Source organism: Taudactylus pleione, unplaced genomic scaffold (assembly GCF_031769625.1).
Source record: "Taudactylus pleione unplaced genomic scaffold, aTauple2 ptg000178l, whole genome shotgun sequence".
In the NCBI taxonomy this organism is placed as follows: domain Eukaryota; kingdom Metazoa; phylum Chordata; class Amphibia; order Anura; family Myobatrachidae; genus Taudactylus; species Taudactylus pleione.
Genome location: NW_028284580.1, coordinates 4,639,561 through 4,652,229, shown reverse-complemented (window position 1 = coordinate 4,652,229; position 12,669 = coordinate 4,639,561). Strand labels below are relative to the sequence as shown.

The 12,669-nt window shown below is 42.3% G+C and overlaps 1 protein-coding gene across 1 annotated transcript in view; it reads left to right on the top strand.

Moving 5' to 3' along the window:
- Nucleotides 1-1,052: 1,052 nt before the first annotated feature.
- The window catches only part of HTR4 (5-hydroxytryptamine receptor 4), a 240,502-nt gene continuing 228,885 nt past the window's right edge, over nt 1,053-12,669 (top strand). The window contains exons 1-2 of the mRNA XM_088475792.1: nt 1,053-1,072; nt 5,607-5,732. Coding sequence (XP_088331918.1) covers nt 1,053-1,072; nt 5,607-5,732 — 146 coding nt within the window. The remainder of the gene's footprint in view (nt 1,073-5,606; nt 5,733-12,669) is intronic.

The following is a 12,669-nucleotide window of genomic DNA, read 5'->3' as shown; positions in this document are numbered from 1 at the left end:
TTATACGCACACTGGTATTTAGGATGCTGCCAGGTCTTAAATCTCAGCAGTAGGAGCTTACACAATTGGCTGGAGACCGAAGGGTAAACGGCTAGTGAAACAAACATCAAGATACAGACAGGACTGGAACATTGAAGGTTAAAGGACAGGTCTGGACTACAGCTGTAGCAAGTGAGGCACTGGGAGATGGACTGTAGAGGACTGTGCAGTTGGAAAACACTTGTAGGCTGAGCTGGGAAGACACAATGGGAACACAGGTCTAGGGCAACAAGACAGGCACAGGACCAGGTAGGTTACAGGTACAGCTGACAAGCAAGGCATCTGATGGGATGCGTTCAGCCAGAATACCGATTCTGGTCAGAATCCCGGTGCTAGCATCCCGACCACTGGGATGCCAAAGGTAAGTAGTGGGGTTGGGGGGATGGTTAGGTTTGGGGGTTAGGGTTGGGCACTAGGGGGAGGGTTAGGGTTAGGCACTATGGGGGAGGTTATGGTTAGGCACTATGGGGGGACAGTTAGGTTTAGGGTGTAGGGAGGGGGAGGTTAGGTTCAAGCACTTTAGGGGGAGGTTAGGATTAGGCACCAAAGAGGGAGGGTTAGGGTAGGGAGCAGGGGAGGGTTAGCATACTGACCAACAAGTGTTGGTATGTTAATGTTAATCCTGTCGGGATACAGGCGTCGAGATTCTGCCCGTCAGGATCCCAGTTGTCGGTATTCCATACAGATCCCTTTCTGACAGCCAGAGAATCCACAGGGCCAGGCTGTGTATCATAGAAATGGGCAGAGTATCCACAGGAAATGTATAAGTGCAGGGACCAGGAACACAGACCAGCAACTTACACCAGAGTATAAGCTATACCCGGCAGAGTGGAGTTGGGCTGGCTACCTTTTAACAGAGAGATACACCACTCAACTGCAGCCTGAGAAGGAGTGCTAAAGGCTAAACCAAGCTGGTTTAGCCTGTAACATGCTTACTGCTTTAAAAATAAGGACATACTTGTATGTATTCCCGCACGGTGCCGGTTCCCAGTCCATTACATTTAGCCCAATGAATGGACCCCTTAGACAGCAAGTTGGATTCACAGGAACAATAACCGTTTACTTGACTTAGTATTGATCTCTCATCAAGGAAAATTACCCTACTATAGATGGTTGCTAACCTACCCTTATTTAAAAGGGTAATACCCTGCAACTACCACTTGTGCCCATGGTGGCAGCTGAAGAACAATTCTTACAATTTAAAATTCTTATTTTATTTTGATGTTTTAATTTTGTTTCATTTCTTATTGTTTTAAGTTTATATGTTATTTTAAATGATGCGGTGAGTGCATCATTTTAATTTGTTACAGATGTGTCCTCATACGCCTATCCCTTTTGTGCCATATGGCGTTAGACCCCTTCCCATGCTGCATACCTTTTCCCCAACTTTGCTGCTTTTTGCTTCATTGTGCTACTCTTTCATCAATTTTGATTCTTAGCGGTATATTTACCTTGTGTTGGATTTGGTATCTAATTGAAACCAACAGGTATTGATGGCAGATTGCAGTCTAAAAAACCATATGACACATACGGGTGACTGAAACGTGTAATATGATACACACTGAATGAATAGAACCACGTATTGTTCATCCTGCCCAAGAAAAAACCATCTGAGGCAGCCATCTGGGGCGCACTACATAGGTTACATCTGGTAGGGTGTGCAATTAGTAAAAGTATAACATACAGACAGAGAGAAGAAGAAGAAAAAAATAAATTAAACAAATGCTGAAAACAGGCATTAAACAGCAGTATTAAACAATGGTGAAAATTTTATAAAAACGAAGGAAATGCTAATCAGAAATGAAAAATAATGGAGTAAACTGCCACAAGCCGTGTGACACATCCTGCATCTAACATCCCTCACTCGAGGGGATAACTACTATACACTGGGGTGGTGGATGCTGTTATGAGTGTTTGCCCTGGGTGACAGAAGGTCTAGCTCACCTCTCCTAGAATTTCTCAAGATTTGTTAGCCATATAACAACCTTGACCAAACAAGGGACTCCAAAGAACTCATTTACTTCCAAGATACAACAGGTTTTGACACTTTGAAACATACCTTCACTTCATTGCCCATCCTCCAGTATACCAACTCCATAAAATTTAAGTTAACCAATCCAAGAGTGCATCCAAAATCATCCTCTCACAGACTGATGAAAAGGTCATTCTTCGCCCCTGAACCTTTTCATTTTAAAGGTTTGCATTTGTTAAGGCACAGTATATTGTTGGAAACTGAAATTTGCTGGACATCATCCTGGCCCTCACTGGAGAGCTTAACCACTCCACTTAATTAATTGATAATTTATACTTCTGATGCTTCTACATTTCTTAACATATTAGATAATTTAGCTAATTGTCTTTTCCTATAAACATATGAACATATATCATGGTTTTCAATTCATTCAACCTCTTATCGGAAGCAAATGCTGGACATTTGTTAAATAAATCCATTTGGGTTCCTATATTTAAAAACAATTTAGATTAAAAATCTCATATGATCTTAAATCTACAGTATTTATTCTTTATTATCTTTTGACTGGGAATATTCACTGTTTTTCAGGATTGTCTTTTGTGTTGTGGGAATTATGACGGCATGTTTTGATGGGGTGCTTGTTGGGATGGTGGAGGCTCCCTTTAAAAAAATATTTAAGTGATCCTAGAGTTTTAAATCTAATATTGAATGTAATTTGGAATGATAAATCTGGCTGGTATAAGTGGTTATTACTAAACTGCAGATTGCTAGCCAGTTGGAATTTGGTTTACTATATGACCTATAATGGCTGTTCTGAAACCATATTCCCATTGGGCCCTGTCCTCCAATATGTTACAGTGCTGCCTTTTGAATAATCATATACTTCAATAATTTTATTAATGTTCATTCCTTGGCAAAATAACTTTTACTCTCTCTGAATGTTCCGTTCTATTCAAATGCGTCTGAGTTGGATTTATATTTAAACTGCAAAGTGCACTCTATTCCATTTTTATCAAATTCTCTATATTTACTATAGCGCCTAACTATCTTTATTTTAGTATCATATTAGCATAATTTTAATTTTGTAATAAAGCAAGCTGAGATCAGTGAGATTTGACAATCGTCGGTGAGGGACCGGACATAACTGCAAAAATGACAAATCAGTTTCTCTACGTATAAAAAAAATTTAAATTATATTGAAATGAAAGGCAGGCATACTTTAGACTTTGTGTAACTGATCTTCTGTCTTTAACTGTATAACTGATTTTTGTAGTTACAGTATTGCAGCATTACTGTTAAATGGACCTGAAAGCATAAATTACTGATAATAAATCTAGTAACAATTTACATTCATTTTAAAGGCACACTAGGACACTAGGAAAATGTAATTTTGTAATTTCATAATCCTTTCCAATGAAAAAAGTAGCTACTAAATATAGCATGCTAATTAAATACTATTAACCTCCTTGCTCCTTGTCTATAATAGCAAACACAAACCTCTCAATCATTTAATTTCACTGTGCAAGTTATCTAAGCTGAATAGACCATACACCCTAGGTAGATTGGGGATTCCCAAGGCATTTAGCTCACCACTAAAACAGCCATAGGAGTTAATTCTAAGAAAATATATTCTACGTGCCAAGCATTGTAAGTACTATGCTTTGACATACTGTGCACAGACACATAATGGGAATGTAAGTATAGATTTACTGTAGCATTCAATGTTATTCAATATCATTGTAGAATTTGTAGTGTCCTTTAAGTTAATGGGTTTTGGTAAAACAGATGATTTGTTTAGAACAGTCTCAATATTTCTACTGTTGGTGTTTAACAATTCTTTGCAATGGGCATGTATTACTATGAGGGTAGAGCGGCCAGCCAAAAACTATTGTGTAGCTTTTTTCTTGATTTAACCTGGGTACAAATTAGCCAATATGTAGATGATATGTTGTCTGATCTGGCGATCATTGGCCAGTGTGTATGCACTAATAACAACCAAGAGCGCTCCCGTTTTGTCGTCAGTCGCATCGTCAGATCGTCCCTACATGCAACTCAATATGACAATCCGGCTGATGACCCCAGCATCTGGGATGCTGATGGTGCCGACATATCGGGCGGTCAGACACCGGATGGTGCAATGTGTATGGCCTCCTGATATGTCGGCCCGTCGGCGGTGCGGACGTCCGTCGCATCGCTGGGTTCACACATCGTTAAGTGTGTACCCAGCTTTAGCGCAGGTTAGAATCAAATAGGTTATCAAGAGCTACTGTATATTTTTATTTTGGCGCCTGTTTATTAGGACGGACAGACACTCTATGCAGATATTATATAGTTACATGGATAGTGTAATTTGTATTATCATTGTAACATCAAGTTCAAAATATTTTTTGGAAAAACCAGGCTAAGTCTTTGAATTTTAAAGATGGAAACCATTAATTTAGCAAATTTAAGATGGTAGTTTAGTAACTATAAGAGAAAAACAGTAAATCGGTAATAGATGCTAATACACAAAATACACCAGAAATGTAATGACACAACATACTAGCAGAAACATCATAGACCCGATTCAGAGTTATATGCAAGTCCGCGCTTTCAGGAACTATAGATGACACAGATTAGAGTACTTCTAAGCTACATCTCCACTTTCCGCTTAATGGCTGTAACTGGATGACTACTGAGACATTGCAAGTAGGATAGTTGGGGTGGGCATGTCGTGGGTGTGTAGACGGCTATCCAGAGGTGAGTGTGCGTAGAGATTCTAGTGATTTCAGATAAATGATAGTGTTGGTGCACTGATAGTGATAATAGCCACTTTCACAAGATGGATTAGGATGGTAAGGTCACCTCTAAATCCCAGCGAAGGTTCACATTTATTTCCGAGCACGCTATTAGACTGCAGGTGCGTTTAACTCTGAATTAGGTACCATATGAGAAAGTGTAAAACAAGTTTTTGTGAGTCTGATTCAGAGGTTCGCGCTAAGTCAATATTGCACGTAAGCGGCTGTTGTTTTCAACGAGCCACACTGTGCATGCACCCGAATGGTTACAACTGAAAGCCATAGAAAGAAATGTAGACACAAAGAGAGGCAATTTCAGTGTGTGTTCCTGGATGGTAAAAGGGGGTGGCTAGCCAGAGGCAGGCATGTCGCAGGTGTGTCGCGGTCAGTAACTGTGGCTTTTGCCGTAGCAACACCCTTGCATGTGCAGTATACTGAACTCCAAAGAGATCCGTGCACATTGCAACTTGTGTGCAACTCAAAATCAGGCCTCAGACTCATTGTCAGAGATGTTAAAGCAAGCATAAGTAATCATATATATATAGCATTACAGTTTTAGGCAATGTCCAAGAAGAATTCAGTGTGGACAACATTAGGAAATTGAAGAAGCTGGCCTTTGGCCAATTAATGGCACAATGTCATTATCAGAAGCCCTGAGTATACGACGATTATTTCTGTTGGAGGAAAACTTGCAGTGTACCACAACTTTATTACTTTACTGCCTGACTTTAATGATTTTCTGAAAATCTGTATATTTATCAACACTTTACCTAAATTTAAAACCTTCTCCATTTACTAATTTCCTGTTGGTTCCACAGCGTACATGAGGGATTCGGTGTAGGGGAGAAGACAGTTCTCATCACTTTCATCTCAGCAGTCATTCTGATGACCATTCTGGGCAACCTACTAGTGATGGTGGCAGTATGCCGGGATAGACAGCTGAGGTAAGTTATAACATGATGTGAGATTCAATGTTTTTAAAATTTGAATAATTAATATAAGACATGCTATTGGTTATGGTGTTAATATATATATATGTTGCAGCTTTCCATCTTTACTAACATGTCTCCCACAAGTGCTGCTAAATAGAGAAGTGCTGAGTCCCTTAGTATGCCTATGGTAAATAGAAGTCTACTCTTATTGATGGTGCCAAAGGATAACCTAAACCTGCCTCCTAAGCAGAATAGGGGTCCCCTAAAGCTTAAGGCCCCTACACACAGAATGATACTGCCAACGAGACGACGGATTGGAACGATCAGCAATATCGTTCAGTGTATATGCACGATATCGTACATTGCGCTCTCCCGTGGGGTCGTCCATCGCGCGTCTGATCTTTCTTCATGTTCAAAAGATCAGACAAATCTACTGACGATCCCATGCAGCATTATGGGGGGGCGGCATATTGGGCGGTGGGCACCAGATCGCCCAGTGTGTGGGAACCGCCCGATATGTCGGCCCCTCGATCGTCTGTCGCATAGATGGGTACACATTGTACTAAATGTTCGCTGTGACACAAATGTGAATGGTGGAACCCATCTCTTACCCATTTGATGAGCTATAGTATATAAATGAGGATTGTTCAACAATAAATTGTCTACAGATGAAGGTGTGGTGGAACACCACACCTTTACTACCAGTAAGGTGAGCTATATATAAACAGAAAATGTCCAACAACAATTGATGTTAACAAATAAAATATTCATTTGTAAACCTTGTTCTTATGTGGTCAATATTAACCATATTTATTTTTACCAAAGGAGCTTTAGTAGATATCACATGCATGCCTATTTTTGATGGAGATTGCGAAAGCGGCCCTGCTTCCCATCTGACAGGCATTTCATCAAATTAAGTTACGTCCAACTGTAAATGAGCTCCAAAGAAGTTACATAGATGGTGCATATATATGTGATTGGAGGCTGTAATAGGGCACACATCTGCGGTAAATTAACAAACTTCCCTGGGCACAAATCACTTATAATTCATCATACAGCCTTGGGCATACAGCCATTTATGTAAACATCAGTGTGCTGGAGGTCGGTAGCTATTTCCTTGTAGCATATGTCCTTCTTATTGTTTTCCAGAGTGTTTTTTCCATGGTGGGTGGAGGGTGATGACACCCATGCAGCCCAGCCTCTGGGAGGTTGTTAGACTCTTCAGGAAGTCAGCGGAAGCATCATCGTTTCTGGAAGTCTCCCTGAGCATGATGTTCAGGGAGAGTTGGAAAGTATGAGATAGCAATTCTAGGAAACACAGAAGCGTCACTAGGGTTGGGGTCACCCGGTGTGGTAACTCATGGTGTCCCACCCCATCCTATGGGCCTTCTCCTGTATCACACCACACTAAGGACCTCATTCAGAGTCGGTCGAAGTGGCCGCACGGTCGTACGCCACTGATGTTCGCTAAACTGCGCATGCATAAAGTTCGCAATGCGCGTGCGCAAACTAGCCACTGCGATCAAAAATTTCTCTCTCCTTGAACACAGCCAGGTCGGTAGTTTGAGTGACAGATGGAGGCATTTGTGGGTGGTAACGGGAAGGTGCTTGAAAACGGGGGAGTGGAGATCCCAACGCAGGCGTGCCTAATTATGCGAACGGCGTTTAATGGGAGTGCATAATTAACAAAGTAGTGCCATGGCACACGTGTCATGGGAGGTTTTTACACTGACATGATCGTAGAGCTTAAGAGAGGGTATGGTCAACCTTAAGCTCTACGACCAGTTCCGATGGTCTCGATTAATCCTTATATGCCCGGAGATGACGTGTAATGCGTACGAGAAGGGGGCGTATTTTTTGTCTTCCGGCCGCTTCCTCCCCTTGGTCGGCCAGCGGCCGATCCGATCTTAGGGACGCAAAATGCGAGTGCATCATTTGCATATCTGGCCCCTTTTTCCGTACGACCGTGCGGCCGCTTCGAACGACTTTGAATGAGGTCCTAAATCCTTAGTAATGTTCTTGTACTAGTTTTACTTGTAAATCATAATTCATGTATATCACTAAATGCAATGGCAATAGTAGTGACATAAACACCTAACAAAACTAACTAGTTTTAATTTTAAAACTAAAAACCTTTTGTTATATACCGAGCCCGAAAAAAAGGGCACGACCTCGCAGTAAGGGACGTGGGGTCTGTCCAGCCGAAATCACACATAGTATCCCCAATTCAAATTACTCCACACAGCAGCACAATATTATTCACATTACACCACATAGTAGTGTCCCCTTATTCACGTTGCGACACACAGTAGTGCCCCTTATACACAATGCCCACAGTAGCACCCCTTATACAATGACCACTGTAGTAGTGTCCCTTTTGAAGTGCCCCCTGTAATAGTGCCCCTTATGCAATGCCCCCAGTAGTAGTGCCCCTTATGAAATGCCCCCTGTAGTTGTGCCCATTATGCAGTTCCCACTGTAGTAGTGCCCCTTTATGCAATGCCCCCTGTAGTTGTGCCCAATATGCAATGCCCCCTGTATAGGAGCCCATTATGCAATGCCCCCTGCATTAGAGCACCTTTTGCTGTACCCCCAGTAGTGCCCCTTACACAGTACCCCCAGTAGCGCCCCTTTTACTGTACCACCAGTAGCTCCCATGCATAGGGCATATTCAGTGCCCCCTGTATTAGTGCCTTTATGCAATTCCTCCAGTAGTAGTGCCCTTTATACAATGCCCCCTGTAGTTGTGCCCATTATGCAGTTCACCCTGTAGTAGTGCCCCTTTATGCAATGCAACCTGTAGTTGTGCCCAATATGCAATGCCCCCTGTATAAGAGCCCATTATGCAATGCCCCCTGTATTAGAGCACCTTATGCTGTACCCCCAGTAGTGCCCCTTATGCACTGCCCCAGCTATGTCCTTTATGCAGTGCTCCAAGGATTGCCCTTATGCTGTGCCCCTTATACAATACCTCTAGTAGTGCCCCTTATGCAATGCCCCACATACAGTACCCCCAGTAGTGCACCTTATACAGTGCCCCCAGTAATGCCTTTTATGCAGTGCCCCAGCAATGCCGCTTAAGCTGTGCCCCAGTAGTGCCCTTAAACAGTGCCCCCAATAATGCCTCTTATGCAGTGGCCCCAGTAGTACTTCTTATGCAGTGCCCCCAGTAATGCCCCAAGTAGTGCTCCTTATGCTGTGCCCCCATTAGTGCCTATTATTCAGTGCCCCCAGTAATGCCCCTTATGCTGTGCTCCCTTCCCTGTGCAGTACTTACCTCTAATCACGACCTGGTCTGCACTGGGGGTGTCTGGGTGCGGGTGGGGTGTGCATTTGTTCAATAAATGTTTCTCCCTTTTGGCAGCCGCAGCGCTCAAAGTTCAGAACCACACAAAAGCACAGAGATTCTCTGTGGCTGTGCGTGGCTCTGGGCGCCGGCCGCGTGAGAGAATCAGCTGAACCCTGGCGGCGGCGTGCAGGACCATTCACCAGCAGCGTGCGGCCAGCTCATGTAGTCGGAGGGGTGCGGTGGTGCCGGGGAAGCGGGTGTGCAGTACAGACGTGTCAGAGAATAGGGTGCGGCCCGCGGGTGTCTGTGCTGCTCTTCTTGGTGTCACCCCCTTGAAGGGTGACACCCGGTGTGGGCCGCACCCCCCTAGTGACGCCACAGAGGAAACATATAGCTGAAACTGTCATTTTTACACTTCATAGTTAGATTGGTATTGCATATGACACTATGAAGTAAAAATCATTGAAAAATAATATGAAGCAGAAATAAATATAGCAATATATATTACCAACAGAAGAAAATCTCTGGTTTATATAAATATTTTATAATGACAGAAAGAGAACATTTGGTAGTGTGAACGACTGTTTCAATGAGCCAGGCTTGGCTGAGATCATCATTACAGTACGCTATTTGAGAAGCCGACAAACTATCTTTTTCTCTATGTTTCCTGAACCACAAAACACCTTCTCCAGTGAGAGTCAACCACTAATTAGAGCTAAAAACTTAACTGTCATATTCTTGGAGCCTCATTATATACAAACTTGACCCTGTCTTTAATTTTAGATAAATATATCACAGAAATTAGCCTTTTGCTGCTTTTTTTCCCCTGATGGTTTTTCAAAGTTTTTCAGCTGTCAGAATTCTTAGAACTAAATAAAATAAAAAGGTGATCTCTAAATACTTTATTGGTAAATAAGGGCCAAAATGTTTATTATTATACATTCACTACCGTGTAAAAATCATACAATGTTCTAAAACAATAATCTTTTGTAATAAATGTTGAAGAATATACTGTAGCACACTCTAATATCATGCAGAAGTCTTTTAGTCAAAGAAGTACAAGAAAATATGGTGCAGAAAATCAAATTTAATATATATTTATTCCCATAACTGTCCCAATGCGTTTATTAATTACTATGACCATTTTTTTTAAACAATGGTCTACTGTTATAATTTATATAAGACCACTAGAGTCATGCTAATAAGGATTCTAACTATAACAGTCACCCATTGTTCCCATAGAGTTAAATGCACTCATCGGTACTTAGGATGCTGCCAGGTCTTAACTTTCCGGACAGTAGGTGCTTATATAATTAACAAGAGATCGCAGTTTAAGCTGGAGGAGATGGATACAGGACAATTACTAAGACTAGGCTAAGACCTCAGTAGCAGATAGTGATAATATGATCACAGAGGTGGATCATGGGGCTGAACTAAGGTAGTGAAGGTAATATGTATTAGACACATCCGCTGAGCAGGGCTAAAGATGAAGTAGCTTGCAGGTGGTATATGCAGCAAAGGTGAGTCGGCTCCAGATAGTTCAGAGAGTGAAGAGCTAACAGATGAGAAATGCAGCTGAGACAGGGTTAGAGACAATCCCAACACAGTTTAGGATAATCAGGAGCACTTCCACACAGAAGGACGCAGGCAGTAGAATATTCTAAGACATAAAGTGGCAGATTACAACAAGGTATAAGCCCTCACTCTCAGGAAAGTGTGGGTCTGGCTCGCTTTTAACAGGGACCTGCACCAACAAACAGGGAGGCAGAGAGACCAGCTCCCTAATTAACAGATAGAAAGTAGCTGCAACGCTGCACGTAGAGCCGGCATCCCAGCTGCATAGTAACAGCTTGGACCACAATTCCCTGCAGCTGACCAGCGTCCAAGTTGCCTAGCAACCGCAGAACCATGAACCAGCGCGGCCGAGGAGATGTGACGTCCCGGCCGCCTAGCAACAGCTGCGTCAGCAGCTCATAACATCTACTACCAGTTTTAATTATGTACAATGTTATGAGCAATGATTATGTGTGTATGTACTTAAGTAATGTACAAGGAAACACATGGATCCATTGATAGTGCAGTTGATCAATGACACACAGGACAATTACAATTCTATAAATTTTAGAACAATGTAATTGTGAGAAAGATTAGGGACATCTGTCGTAATACTCCTGCATTAAAAAGAATTCTTAGTCCTGGGATTACCAAGGTCAGTTTCAAAAACATGTTTCTCATTTTCTTTGATTTGAGGTTTGTAAACTATACAATTTACTGAAGGCAGAACCATTAAATAGCATCAAACAAAGTAGTGGTTTGCAAACCTTAGGCCAGAATCAGGCCTGAGGTTTGTGTGCATCTCTGATGCTGGGGGTACTATGCATGCACAGGACCCATTCTCCACATGTGCAGAACGGGTCCTATGAGATTGCTCTCAGTGTCCCCTAAGCCTCATTCTGATCGACAGGCTGTGGGTGTTTGGAGGCAGGGAGGGTACGGGCAGCTGCTCTGTGCATAGCATAAATCTCTAAATCAGGCCCCTTGATAGAAACAAAATGGTTCCATTTATTAAGCTTCTGAATAGTAGAAAAAAACCCATAAAGATGTGGTTCCAGGGGCATAACCCCCAGACACAATGGAGCCGCCTGCCTCCGGGGCTCCAAGCCCCGAAGGGGCTCCTCCATCTATAGCATGTACAGCAGCACTTGTGTCATCCCGGGATCCCCGCTAACACCTGGATAGGAAGGCTCCTGTCTGATAACCCTCACCCTGCATTGCAGCAAGTGACGGTGCACCAGCCACTGCTGGTAGACAGTGAGCTGGGACCCGAGACACCTGTCTGTTCTCCTATCCCAGGGACCACCATTACAGAGAGCCACCTGCTGGTAATTGCTGATTCTGCATCACAAGAAACAGTGGCTCACCAGCATATGCTGCTGCAGATTTTATTTAAATTTGGTGGGTCTGTCTGACTCTGACCCACCAGCCATTGTCACTGTACCTGAAGCCCTGGAACAATATTTACATATTTGGCAGAATTGTATATGAGAGTCTGTGCCTGATTCGGCGCTGCCAAGGCTAACCTTGCCACAGCGAAATGCATGTCTGTGTCCTGCTGTTGGTCAGATATCACATGTACAAATTGTGAATACTACATATATATATATATATATATATATATGTTTGTACCTATGCACTAACTTTAGGAGAACGATTCCTGGGTCTTGATATGCAGGACCCCAGTGCTTGGCAGTGATGAATCTGGCACAGACGCTCATATACAATTATGTAAATTATCATGCACCTCAAGGGCCCATAGATATATATATATATATATATATATATATTTATATTTATATATATATATATTTTTTTTCACATAGACCATAATTGTTTTCCTTTTTTTGAGGGGGGTTGCCAAACTCTAATTTGCCTCTGGGTGACTGGGATGAACTTACGCCACTGTGTGGTTCTGACAGGTGAAATTGCGTAAACAACATGCAATTAGAGTTACATTGCTTGTCTGATAAGGTAAAAAATAAATAAATTATTAAGTTTGCCCCCACTTACTAAACTAATCAGTAATCGTGCTATAAGCAGCATCTACAAGCACCAACATGTACACTGCTGTTATAGTCTAAAAGGAGTAATCAATAAGGTTTT